Source organism: Electrophorus electricus, chromosome 13, assembly GCF_041902795.1.
Source record: "Electrophorus electricus isolate QZ-2024a chromosome 13, ASM4190279v1, whole genome shotgun sequence".
In the NCBI taxonomy this organism is placed as follows: domain Eukaryota; kingdom Metazoa; phylum Chordata; class Actinopteri; order Gymnotiformes; family Gymnotidae; genus Electrophorus; species Electrophorus electricus.
The window spans coordinates 3,388,072-3,402,595 of NC_137509.1; the positions used below are offsets into that span (position 1 = coordinate 3,388,072).

A 14,524-nucleotide genomic window follows, 5' to 3' on the forward strand; every position below is an offset into this window, starting at 1 on the left:
AAGCGTTCCATGACATTTTATGCATGTAATCTTTTAACAGTGTCCAATATTATGTTTTATTATGGTATCAAGTGAAGGGAGGAAATAGTGTTTTCAGGAACATTCTCAATTTAATATAAAAATACATAAATCCCACATAATTTAATTCACATTTGCTAATTAAATACTACATACTTAAATACTAAATACTACAAGCGACATTTTCCACAACAAAAACATGATTTTAAACGTTGGCCTTGAACACAGCTAGGAACATGGGCCAAACGCAGAGAGTGCTGTCACATCACTGCCAAGTGTTTACTGATTAGTGGCAGATCTTTTAAGTTCAGCCATTTGCCAAAGTAATGTGTATGCTAAATTTTTACTTTACTAATTCATGCCTGGCTATGAAGAAAATCTGTCACGTCTGCATCAGTATGGCAAAATCCGTTGCCAAAAGGAAACAACCATTATTTTCACTTAGTTGGTATCGCATGTTCTGTTAACTGCAGTTATTTTCAGCATCATGTAACATTAACCAGAGCTGGTAATGATGTATGAGTCCCATTCCAATAATCACTGATGACCACTAATTAGACTGTAAATAGATGTTTCACTGCCTCTTCACCTTCTGACTTCTTTATTTTCTGTTTCTCTTTTATCTTTTGTTTTCATTTGACTTGTTGCTGATTCTACTTTGTGTCTTTTCTCTCTTTTTAGCTTTGTCTGAGTTTTATGTCCTCTGCTTCATTTCCACTGAGCTGCAACAGGCTCTCTCAGTATGTTGTGTGCCTGCAAATTTGCATTGCATGTAAGTTTTCATTAACAGTGTAAGAAAACTGGCATTTGTTTCTTTTGTTACAACCCCATCTAGGCTGTGAGGTCATAACAAGGAAAAAGATAAATCTGAACAGCTAATGGAATGTAAGTGAAAAGAAAAAACAAACGAACAACAAAAAAACCAAACAGAAGCATAAATGGAAGTCTCCTTTTTTTTGTATTTTACAGAGGATATTACTTACAAATAAACTTATTGGTGCAAATCCTTCAGGAGTGACCCAGGCCAAAACAATAAACAAAACCCACACTATTGAAAGAAAAACACACACTAAATAATCCTACCAAACAAAAGAAACATACAACAGACCTTCCTAACACAAACAGAGGCAAAACCCACACCCAACAAAAATGGCAGTCACTCCCTACCACCAGTATCCAACACCAAAGTACAAAACAAACAATACTGATGCTCTTTATACAATCTCTCTCTAGGTCATACACAAAAAGTCAAAATTTCAATCACAGCCCAACAAACTCCAAACTAACAAACCGGTCTCCCTTCTCTTACTCCTTTCCTCTTCTGGGATGGGCCGTTAGATAGCCGAAGCAGTTGGCTTGGAAACCCGGTGAGGAATAGGGTGGAATCTCAAACGGGGAAATCCTGGCAGTGAACCTGGAACACATACAGCAAACAAACATAGCACATAACACTTTGCTGAGCTCCACCCCATCACATGTTATTTGGTAATTATTTATGTTTTATAAAGAGTCAAATTCTAGTTGTAATGAGTAAAACATTACATTTTTAACAAACTTGGAAAATGAGTAGGTGTTGTTTAGTAGGGTCTGTTATGAAATTGTAATGGGGCTTGAATCCAGGTCAGAGAGGTAATGACACCAACACTCTACAGGGTGAGCTACAGTGCTTTAATGATGGTGAGTCCATGTGCAAAACAGTTAGATCTTAGAACAGGTCAAACAAGGGAAGTAAAAAACCAAAAGGTGGGGAGTCGAAACCCGGCTGCTTTATTGGGAGGCCCGAGCTCCTGCTAGACTGCAGCAGCCATTAACAGACCTTCAAAGGAATGGAGGATGAGAAACAGGTGGAAAAAATCATGCCAAGCATGGAAAAAAGGGAAAACAAATGATGCGACGGGAAGAATGGCAGCCCCGATGCACTGCGGAAAACAAAACTTTAAAACTTCCCAAACAAAACCAGAAAACAGGGAGATGCTTTAGTGACTACGGGAAGCCTTGAGAGAGAGACAGATTTTAGAGGGAAAACTGGAAAAGAGAGAGGGAGTGTAAAAACACAGGCACCCTCGAAGAGAGGAGAGGTGTGTTAGAAACTGGTTCAAAGTGACCAGTCCTTCAGATTCAATCTCCTCCAAGTTACCCTCTGCCCTCCGTCCTCTGTAGCCAGATCAATCTGGGGAAGTCAAAAGACACTGACACCAAGGTAGTGAATCAAGAGAGTCCCACTTTATTGAGGAAAGCCCAGAGTGTACATGTGTCCTAAATCTACTCTCTAAATCTAGAGGATGACGGGGAAAAGTGAGGCATGCTGATAAGCAGAGACCTTTCGTTGGGTGCCTGAAGACAGAAAGGCTCCAGTGTCTAACAAGGTGTAGCACAATGGCTCACAGGCCGCAATACCCAGTTACCAGCTAGGAGCTTGGCTCAACACTTTAGCAAAGACCCAGTGCTGAGTGACTGGGTCACTGGGCTTATATAGACATAGCACAGCTGTTGGGCATCAAACCCGATTGGTCATGTGCCTGACTCGAGGAGTCCCCCTGGCACCAACCCTTACAGAAATGTTGCCATTTGTGTTTTTGAACAAAGAGCTGTAATTCTTTATTATAATAAAGAGAGTGTTAAGAGAGCTCTGTGGGTTTAGTCACTGAGAAAGGGGAGGAACAGTTCTGCTCTTTCATTCAGTTTCTCACTGAATACAAAATGAAAACAGCTACACATGCACATTCACACCACGTGTAGCTTCTGTGACATCACCTTTATTTTTGCAGCACAACAAAGTGTCTCAACCCACATACATGAGCAAATAGGTGAAGAATGGACTTTTCACTGACTGTGTAGATGTCCATGTAGCTAATGCAGCATCATATTTCAGTATCACATGTAGAGGACCATTTGTGGTGGGGCAGGACCAAAGTGAACGTTGTGGTTTTATAACCCTCATCTCTGAAATGACATGGACATGCATAACCGCTGTAGAGGAACTTCACAGAACAGAGTCTGGACAAAGAATCTCTGGTTGTGTTCCATGTTCCACACAGTACAGTTCCAGGGAGACAACAGGCAGCAATAATCAGATACAGGCAGGAATAATCGAATACAGCTCAGTAACTGAGTGCCCTACTTTAGAGACTTGGTAAAACTGGTGAAGATGAATGAGGAGTGTATACCTGTGGGTAAATGAGTCTGGGAATGAGGCACAGGTGATGGAGATAAAAGGATATGAGCTGGGGCAGGGAAGAGGAGTAATAGAACAAACATGTAGAGCACTGGAGGAGAGGCAGTCGGCATAATGGCTCCCTTTTTGTAGTGCGTGGTGGCACGAACGTTTCTGCAGATGTGTAGGACACAGAAGCAGTTCTTACAGCCATAACGATGCCTTCAACAGACATCTATAAATCCTCCAGTTGTGCAGTTGTATTTCTCTGAACACTGATACAGAAAGAACTAGGCTACAAAATGAGTAAGGGGGCGAAGTGAAAGGAAACCAGTGGCCAGTGGTTTGTGGGGAGGTTGAACTTGATTTAGCAGTTTGTGGCCTCTGATTGGTCTGGGGACGGGATGCAGAGAGAGTGGCAGAGCAACCAATGGCTCACTAATTTTACCTGTTGTTATTTCAACCAGTAATATTTGAGAACACTATAGTGTCTTACTTATTAGAGGCAGGTCAGCACAGCAAGCTCAGTGCACCATGACCGATGTGCACAAGTGAGATAATCAGTGAAGTCATCAGTGACATGAACACAAAAGCATTCCACCATCCAATACGTGTATTAATATATTTGTGTTTATAACTTTACAAAAAAGCACCCATGGCCAATTTAGTTAAAGTTACAAGCACAACATTGAAACATACATACCACATTCACATGTTGGACACAGATGAGGTGTTTTATAAGGGGATGTGGCTTAGGTTCTATTCTAGTCTAGCAGAGATGGAACTGAAACACAACGGAGAAGGACTTCTTTAAATTGACCTATATTTAAACTTCAGATACCTGTATATAAAGTTACACATTATGGAATAAAAGGATACAACCCTGAAATAGTTTTGGTAGTCCAGACTGTCACCTACATACTGGCCAGTCTCAGTTTACCAACATGCTGGTCCTCAGCACCAGCTCACCAGGTAAAGGACAGAGAACAGAGACACACAGCAGCACTCAGTCCTAGCATGCATCTCCATGGTGACCACCGCAGTAAGGACAGATGGAGCTGGATAGATAAAGTTTATTTCATACCTCATTTTAACAATTCTATGGGTAAAAGCAAGAAGCAATTTAGAGTTTAACCCCATGAACACAACATACATTACCACTGATTTTATACTGCGACATTTCACACTCTGACACGACACTAGGGGTGTCAGTAACAGAACTTTGCAGAGCCAGCAAAAGTTCACTCTGTACTTCCTCTTTCAAATTTACTGTTGCTATTGCTTCTCACCAGCATGTTTGGACATGTAGGTTTAGGATTCTACATTTTAGCACTCATTTCAAAGTACTGTGCATGAAGATGGCCATTACTTGACTTGTATTTAGTATATGCAATTGTGTTAATCCCTAATTTGCCAGTTCTGTTTTTAATTGACCAGTTGACTTTGTTACTGTATCAGACTGTAAGGTATTGTAGGTGACTGACTTCATTTATTTAAATGCTATTTCCAAAAATGTATGTTCATAAAATAACTGATGTCACATGCCCTGCATTTAAGATGATGTACCACTATTTATTTATTTATTGGAGAGGATTTAAGTAGTTGCTGAAGTATCAATTGCATATATTTTTATATATGCTAATGTTGCAGTACTCAAGTGTAACTCAAATTAGTTTTTGTAAAAATGAGAAATGGGTGAATTTTCATCTGCACCTCTCTGTCTAACTGTAAGAAAACAGGAAGTGCTGAGGCTTTAACACTCATTATTTCTCATTGTCAGTCAGTCACTAGCAGGACAGTATGGACTTCTGTCCTCTCTCTGCGCTGCTCTGTGAGTGAATTATGTCATTATTATGTTATTATTAGAGTGAATGCTAATATGTTGTTAATATGTAGTCTGAGGATCCTGAGTAATCAAGTTCTGTGTGGTTAAATCAAGTTTTGTAGCTCAGCTGGATTTTAAGTTATTTTTATGCTGAAGTCAGTGTAGAGAGTTTCAGTTTAAGGTACTTTTGACATGTTTTTATTTAAGAAATATAAGGTCCAACTGACTTGCTCTTGTTCTGAATAAAAATACTTGGATTGTAATGTTAATTATTGATTATATCAGGAGTTTGATTTCTCTGTTGGTATATTTGTACATTTGCATGTTAATATTTTCAGGACTTTCATTTAATCATTTAATAAATTAGTGACAGGTATTCAGAAATTGACGTTACTTAGTCTGTTCCTGGAAGATGTTTATGTTCATAGAGTGAGTGACAGGATAACAGATAAAACAGTACAAAATGAACAAGTATTGATTTAGATAAGTTTACATGTGGATTTGAGAATAATGTAGCATAGTGTTTGAACCAGCATTAATACAGATTCTGTGAAACTTTGTCAAATTCAGCTCTTCAGGGTACTTGGAGCCTGTGATAGAAGTGAATGTGTCCTATTAATGTATAATGTTGTTTACGCCTCTCCACATTTCTAGTGCTGCTTCTGCTCATCTGCATCGTACAAGCTCAAGGTGATTCATACTCATTTCTTTATTTAGTTCAGAGGTGGGCAGTTTTATTCACAAGGGCCAGTGGGTTTGCAGATATTAAGTCCATTGAAGTTAGTGCACACAGCTAAAATGACCAGTCCCAATATGATTAATCCACTTACTGAAGACTGAAACCAGCTGGTTGTAATAGCAGTGTGTTTGCTCCTTGGTTGGAATGAAATCCTGCAACCACAGCCCTTGGTAGATAAGATTGACCACCCACGATATACTGAAATATTGCAGTTGCATTCAATGTTGTAGTGGCCATCTGGCAAGGAGACCCACTCAGAGACAGGAAATAACCACCAGCTCCATACTAAAGCAGAAACTGAAAGAAAAGTACAAAAGTAATGCCAGGCACAGACATACATGAAGAGGGCAGACAGGAACAGAAACTCCTCCAAAACATGTGCAAAAGAATAATATTATCCAGTGTGAGTTTCTGGGTCTGTTTAGCTCATCCATTTAGAATCAGCTGACAAACAGCAATAACAATAACAAAATGTTAACACACCAGTATATCCATGCGTACACATCAGCTATTTAAACAAGACTTGATGTACCCTGAATATCAAGTGTAACAGTCTCTCAGAACAGCCTGAGGTTTAATCTAACAGACACTGAAGCACCCTGGTAGCCAGTCTTCATACTGAAGCACCCTGGTAGCCAGTCTTCATACTGAAGCACCCTGGTAGCCAGTCTTCATACTGAAGCACCCTACCTGAACACTCAGCTCCCACTTACTCCTTAACTTGAGTCCTTTTTGGTGCTGAGGGTTGTGAAGCCAAACCCGTCTCCCAGGAGCAGCAGCTCGTTCTGCTGGTCTGTTTCCTACAGCCCTCACAGATCTGTCAGAGCAGCTCTCTCACCACTTCTCTAAGATGTTCTTTCAGCACAGGTAGAAGGAACTTTCACCCAATAACATACAGGTAGAATTAACTCACATCCCATAATATACAGGTGCCAGATGGGAACCACTCAGAACTCATGCATTTAGAGTTGGGGTCCACCTTCCTCACCAGAGTTCGCACACTTCAGTTTCCTCCTTTGTCTCCTAGTTTCAGATCCAAAACCTCTCGTCAGTAGTGACCAAACAAAGTTGCGGACTCAGAGACAGGTAATCATATACACAGATACACAAAGAGGGTGGACTGAAACAGGGAACAACTTCCAAATATGCAGATGAATAAGATTTAATAGGAGATCAGTTCTTAAAATTCTCCAGTAATAATAATACAATATTGACATATTTTAAACATGTTCACTAAGTAATTTACGTGATGTATATGTGATCTCTCATCCTGCTGCATGTAAGGATTCTGGAAGTGACATTCTGAGCTCAATTTTTCTTATTTGTTCTGAAGTTAAAATGAGAAGAGTATTTTCAGTGAGCATAAGATTAGCATTTTAACTCTTTGTCTACAAAAGGGAAACTCACAGTATAGTCATGAAGCTCTTTGTGTATGATATACATAAGGAGGAGTAGCCAATCCCTAATATTTATTACTTCCATGAAGGTGCTAATTCCTGTATGCAAACAAAGTCAGTAAGAGCCAAAATACTCACAGACCAGTGGAGCCCTCACACTGATTGTATTGGGTGTTGTAGCTGTCTCACATCTACTTGATACAGTAGAAAAAGCAGCTCTAGTTTTGTGATACCAGTAGATTTATAGTACATAGACATGTGAACAGCTTCATCAAAGTATTACTATTTTAAGCAATGTTTTATTAGAAATATATTATTATATTTCCACAGCAAGACCAAAAGCTGTGGCCTCCATAAAGCCTGATCCACAGGTATTTGTGGGGGAGACTGTCACTCTCAGATGTGACATACAGGGAAGCAGCATCTATAGGTGGCAGTACAGCTGGAAGAAAGAGGGTTCAGAGAGAACTATCAGTAGTGAACAGGAGTACAATATCGGTGGTGTTAAAGATTATCATGAAGGTGAATTCACCTGTAGAGGAACAGAGGCAGGAGGATCCCGCTACTCCCACAACAGCGATGCTGTTAGACTGATTGTATCAGGTGAGTGTGATCATCTCTTCAATATTCATTAACCTCAGGATCACCTCACCATGCACTCAGTACTTAGGTGTTGAGAATGACTAAGGATCTATACTTTCAAACCTGCTGTGATCAATATGATATAGCACTAATTTACAGTTGTGTTTTCATCAGTATTAAATTTTACTTCTAAAATTAGGCCATTCCGACACAAAATGCATGAAACGACCAAGTGTAAATTTCTCTCCGTTTATTAATTTTTGTCACTTGCTGTTCCACTGGGACTTGTCTCATACTGTGATAGATGTCTGTTTATTTATTTATTTTAAGCACAGAGTTGTGTAATTGGCTGTGCATGTATATTGTGCACTAAGCAGGAGTTGGTTCAGCATTTATAAAACATCAAGTAGGAAAACAATATCACCCAGCAAGCATTAACTTTGGAATACAAATATTTTACACTTTTTCAGTAAACACTGAATCTAAATACTGTGTTATACACAAAGCGTCTGACGATAAAGCTTCTACTTGCGCTGTAAATGAAGAAACTGATACATTCATCATTTCTGTAACAGAGCAATCACGAGGCGGACGCATTCGCTGAGAAGAGTGAGATTTATTAGGGGCAAATCCAAAATCAGAGTAGTTACAATAGTCCAGGTTCAGAGATCCAATACCGGGAATCTGAGAAAACATAGTAACAGGGAACAATATGAAAACAAAAATGGAAATAGGCTACAACAGAACAACGCAAAGGAAGAGAACAGAATGGAAAACAAAACTGGGAAGTAAACCGAACAAAGACATGAGACTCGGTAACCATGATGACAGGATGCTAGGGAGGGGCCAATCGCGACAATTTCATCTCACTGAACAAAGTGCTCCATTAGACACAAAGTCTATCTTAAGGTGTAAAGGCTTCTACTTGTGTAGTGTGAGACTCTGATACAGTCATCATTTTATATCAACAGTAAGACCCAAACCATCTGTGACGGTGCAGCCTCAGAGCTCTGTCTACACTGGAGACATCGTTACACTGAGCTGTAATATACAGTCGTCTGTAGGATGGAAGTTTCTCTGGTACAAATACAATGGACAACCAGGAACGCTGACCAGTACAGATGAACATTCCAAGACAATAAGTTGGATAATGTCTTATGTAGGACGATTCAAGTATTATTGCAGAGCACAGAGGGGAAACTACCACACACATTACAGTGAGGTGGCTGAAATTACAGTATTAGGTAAGTTTTCCCTTTTTGTTTTCCTTATACTTTGGCTTTGAAATTATTTAGAAAAATATATGATGTTACATTTATAATTAAATATTGTTATTAATCATTAGATATACGGTGTACGTTGCAGAAGTATTCATTATGTTGGAAAGTGAGACCATAGGCTAAAAAGAAAGTACAGCCATCTGAGCTAGCAGAGGTCACTCACATATTTGATATTAATCAGCAGTACAAATAGTTTAGCGATGATATACATAAGGAGGAGTAGCCAATCCCTAATATTTATTACTTCCATGAAGGTGCTAATTCCTGTATGCAAACAAAGTCAGTAAGAGCCAAAATACTCACAGACCAGTGGAGCCCTCACACTGATTGTATTGGGTGTTGTAGCTGTCTCACATCTACTTGATACAGTAGAAAAAGCAGCTCTAGTTTTGTGATACCAGTAGATTTATAGTACATAGACATGTGAACAGCTTCATCAAAGTATTACTATTTTAAGCAATGTTTTATTAGAAATATATTATTATATTTCCACAGCAAGACCAAAAGCTGTGGCCTCCATAAAGCCTGATCCACAGGTATTTGTGGGGGAGACTGTCACTCTCAGATGTGACATACAGGGAAGCAGCATCTATAGGTGGCAGTACAGCTGGAAGAAAGAGGGTTCAGAGAGAACTATCAGTAGTGAACAGGAGTACAATATCGGTGGTGTTAAAGATTATCATGAAGGTGAATTCACCTGTAGAGGAACAGAGGCAGGAGGATCCCGCTACTCCCACAACAGCGATGCTGTTAGACTGATTGTATCAGGTGAGTGTGATCATCTCTTCAATATTCATTAACCTCAGGATCACCTCACCATGCACTCAGTACTTAGGTGTTGAGAATGACTAAGGATCTATACTTTCAAACCTGCTGTGATCAATATGATATAGCACTAATTTACAGTTGTGTTTTCATCAGTATTAAATTTTACTTCTAAAATTAGGCCATTCCGACACAAAATGCATGAAACGACCAAGTGTAAATTTCTCTCCGTTTATTAATTTTTGTCACTTGCTGTTCCACTGGGACTTGTCTCATACTGTGATAGATGTCTGTTTATTTATTTATTTTAAGGACAGAGTTGTGTAATTGGCTGTGCATGTATATTGTGCACTAAGCAGGAGTTGGTTCAGCATTTATAAAACATCAAGTAGGAAAACAATATCACCCAGCAAGCATTAACTTTGGAATACAAATATTTTACACTTTTTCAGTAAACACTGAATCTAAATACTGTGTTATACACAAAGCGTCTGACGATAAAGCTTCTACTTGCGCTGTAAATGAAGAAACTGATACATTCATCATTTCTGTAACAGAGCAATCACGAGGCGGACGCATTCGCTGAGAAGAGTGAGATTTATTAGGGGCAAATCCAAAATCAGAGTAGTTACAATAGTCCAGGTTCAGAGATCCAATACCGGGAATCTGAGAAAACATAGTAACAGGGAACAATATGAAAACAAAAATGGAAATAGGCTACAACAGAACAACGCAAAGGAAGAGAACAGAATGGAAAACAAAACTGGGAAGTAAACCGAACAAAGACATGAGACTCGGTAACCATGATGACAGGATGCTAGGGAGGGGCCAATCGCGACAATTTCATCTCACTGAACAAAGTGCTCCATTAGACACAAAGTCTATCTTAAGGTGTAAAGGCTTCTACTTGTGTAGTGTGAGACTCTGATACAGTCATCATTTTATATCAACAGTAAGACCCAAACCATCTGTGACGGTGCAGCCTCAGAGCTCTGTCTACACTGGAGACATCGTTACACTGAGCTGTAATATACAGTCGTCTGTAGGATGGAAGTTTCTCTGGTACAAATACAATGGACAACCAGGAACGCTGACCAGTACAGATGAACATTCCAAGACAATAAGTTGGATAATGTCTTATGTAGGACGATTCAAGTATTATTGCAGAGCACAGAGGGGAAACTACCACACACATTACAGTGAGGTGGCTGAAATTACAGTATTAGGTAAGTTTTCCCTTTTTGTTTTCCTTATACTTTGGCTTTGAAATTATTTAGAAAAATATATGATGTTACATTTATAATTAAATATTGTTATTAATCATTAGATATACGGTGTACGTTGCAGAAGTATTCATTATGTTGGAAAGTGAGACCATAGGCTAAAAAGAAAGTACAGCCATCTGAGCTAGCAGAGGTCACTCACATATTTGATATTAATCAGCAGTACAAATAGTTTAGCGATGATATACATAAGGAGGAGTAGCCAATCCCTAATATTTATTACTTCCATGAAGGTGCTAATTCCTGTATGCAAACAAAGTCAGTAAGAGCCAAAATACTCACAGACCAGTGGAGCCCTCACACTGATTGTATTGGGTGTTGTAGCTGTCTCACATCTACTTGATACAGTAGAAAAAGCAGCTCTAGTTTTGTGATACCAGTAGATTTATAGTACATAGACATGTGAACAGCTTCATCAAAGTATTACTATTTTAAGCAATGTTTTATTAGAAATATATTATTATATTTCCACAGCAAGACCAAAAGCTGTGGCCTCCATAAAGCCTGATCCACAGGTATTTGTGGGGGAGACTGTCACTCTCAGATGTGACATACAGGGAAGCAGCATCTATAGGTGGCAGTACAGCTGGAAGAAAGAGGGTTCAGAGAGAACTATCAGTAGTGAACAGGAGTACAATATCGGTGGTGTTAAAGATTATCATGAAGGTGAATTCACCTGTAGAGGAACAGAGGCAGGAGGATCCCGCTACTCCCACAACAGCGATGCTGTTAGACTGATTGTATCAGGTGAGTGTGATCATCTCTTCAATATTCATTAACCTCAGGATCACCTCACCATGCACTCAGTACTTAGGTGTTGAGAATGACTAAGGATCTATACTTTCAAACCTGCTGTGATCAATATGATATAGCACTAATTTACAGTTGTGTTTTCATCAGTATTAAATTTTACTTCTAAAATTAGGCCATTCCGACACAAAATGCATGAAACGACCAAGTGTAAATTTCTCTCCGTTTATTAATTTTTGTCACTTGCTGTTCCACTGGGACTTGTCTCATACTGTGATAGATGTCTGTTTATTTATTTATTTTAAGGACAGAGTTGTGTAATTGGCTGTGCATGTATATTGTGCACTAAGCAGGAGTTGGTTCAGCATTTATAAAACATCAAGTAGGAAAACAATATCACCCAGCAAGCATTAACTTTGGAATACAAATATTTTACACTTTTTCAGTAAACACTGAATCTAAATACTGTGTTATACACAAAGCGTCTGACGATAAAGCTTCTACTTGCGCTGTAAATGAAGAAACTGATACATTCATCATTTCTGTAACAGAGCAATCACGAGGCGGACGCATTCGCTGAGAAGAGTGAGATTTATTAGGGGCAAATCCAAAATCAGAGTAGTTACAATAGTCCAGGTTCAGAGATCCAATACCGGGAATCTGAGAAAACATAGTAACAGGGAACAATATGAAAACAAAAATGGAAATAGGCTACAACAGAACAACGCAAAGGAAGAGAACAGAATGGAAAACAAAACTGGGAAGTAAACCGAACAAAGACATGAGACTCGGTAACCATGATGACAGGATGCTAGGGAGGGGCCAATCGCGACAATTTCATCTCACTGAACAAAGTGCTCCATTAGACACAAAGTCTATCTTAAGGTGTAAAGGCTTCTACTTGTGTAGTGTGAGACTCTGATACAGTCATCATTTTATATCAACAGTAAGACCCAAACCATCTGTGACGGTGCAGCCTCAGAGCTCTGTCTACACTGGAGACATCGTTACACTGAGCTGTAATATACAGTCGTCTGTAGGATGGAAGTTTCTCTGGTACAAATACAATGGACAACCAGGAACGCTGACCAGTACAGATGAACATTCCAAGACAATAAGTTGGATAATGTCTTATGTAGGACGATTCAAGTATTATTGCAGAGCACAGAGGGGAAACTACCACACACATTACAGTGAGGTGGCTGAAATTACAGTATTAGGTAAGTTTTCCCTTTTTGTTTTCCTTATACTTTGGCTTTGAAATTATTTAGAAAAATATATGATGTTACATTTATAATTAAATATTGTTATTAATCATTAGATATACGGTGTACGTTGCAGAAGTATTCATTATGTTGGAAAGTGAGACCATAGGCTAAAAAGAAAGTACAGCCATCTGAGCTAGCAGAGGTCACTCACATATTTGATATTAATCAGCAGTACAAATAGTTTAGCGATGATATACATAAGGAGGAGTAGCCAATCCCTAATATTTATTACTTCCATGAAGGTGCTAATTCCTGTATGCAAACAAAGTCAGTAAGAGCCAAAATACTCACAGACCAATGGAGCCCTCACACTGATTGTATTGGGTGTTGTAGCTGTCTCACATCTACTTGATACAGTAGAAAAAGCAGCTCTAGTTTTGTGATACCAGTAGATTTATAGTACATAGACATGTGAACAGCTTCATCAAAGTATTACTATTTTAAGCAATGTTTTATTAGAAATATATTATTATATTTCCACAGCAAGACCAAAAGCTGTGGCCTCCATAAAGCCTGATCCACAGGTATTTGTGGGAGAGACTGTCACTCTCAGATGTGACATACAGGGAAGCGGCATCTATAGGTGGCAGTACAGCTGGAAGAAAGAGGGTTCAGAGAGAACTATCAGTAGTGAACAGGAGTACAATATCGGTGGTGTTAAAGATTATCATGAAGGTGAATTCACCTGTAGAGGAACAGAGGCAGGAGGATCCCACTACTCCCACACCAGTGATGCTGTTAGACTGACTGTATCAGGTGAGTGTGTTCAACTCTTTAGTTATTTGTAATCCCGGTATTGTATGATTACAGATGACACCAGATATTTAGTCTGTGTCTTCCATGACTTTATACACTGCTGTTCTGTTTGATTTAGTGGCAGCAGTAGTGCTGCAGTCTGAGTTAAATATCTCTACTGTCAGCCTCAGGTCACCATGAGATCAGATCCTTCTGTCTTAGAAAAGCATAACCATAATCATTACATCATTCCAATAAGCCATTTTTACAAAAATGAATGGCAGAATTGTATTATTTAATTGTTTAATCCGATTATAGCAATTCCTTGTCCACCAGAAATAGATTATAGGAGTAATAGTATACCAGTTCCTAAAGGCAACATGATCTTAACACCAATACATACATTTTATTCTGAAGCATCTAGAAGACCCTTCAGCATATGCATACTTGCTTTTTGTTGATTTTAGTTCTGCATTTAATACTCTCCAGCCTCATTTAGTGTTGGAGGAATTGAAGCCACTGAGAATTAAACCTTTCATTATTTACTAGTACCATTCTTTTGGGTCAGGTTGCATTCAGCTTGTGAAAGTTAACAGCAAATGAAAATGGCATTTGATAGGTCAGTTAATGACTCCTTAGCTGTTCTCGAGTGAATATCAGATTGTATTAACTTGTGTACCTGAAATTCCTATATGCTGTATTTCATTTTATCACGCACCCCAAAAACT

At 38.9% G+C, this 14,524-nt stretch overlaps 1 protein-coding gene and 1 long non-coding RNA gene across 2 annotated transcripts; both read left to right on the top strand.

Moving 5' to 3' along the window:
* Positions 1-4,680: 4,680 nt before the first annotated feature.
* LOC145643572 (uncharacterized) lies at positions 4,681-7,149 on the top strand. Its single transcript, XR_014116041.1, has 3 exons — positions 4,681-5,003; positions 5,652-5,687; positions 6,764-7,149. It is a non-coding gene; the product is annotated as an uncharacterized LOC145643572 (long non-coding RNA).
* Positions 7,150-7,459: 310 nt separating this feature from the next.
* On the top strand, positions 7,460-13,076 carry LOC145643439 (leukocyte immunoglobulin-like receptor subfamily A member 2). Its single transcript, XM_081694689.1, has 6 exons — positions 7,460-7,736; positions 8,687-8,959; positions 9,491-9,763; positions 10,714-10,986; positions 11,518-11,790; positions 12,741-13,076. Exons 2-6 carry the CDS (start codon positions 8,866-8,868, stop codon positions 13,052-13,054), a joined length of 1,227 nt encoding a protein of 408 aa, XP_081550815.1. The 5' UTR covers positions 7,460-7,736; positions 8,687-8,865; the 3' UTR covers positions 13,055-13,076.
* Positions 13,077-14,524: the final 1,448 nt, after the last annotated feature.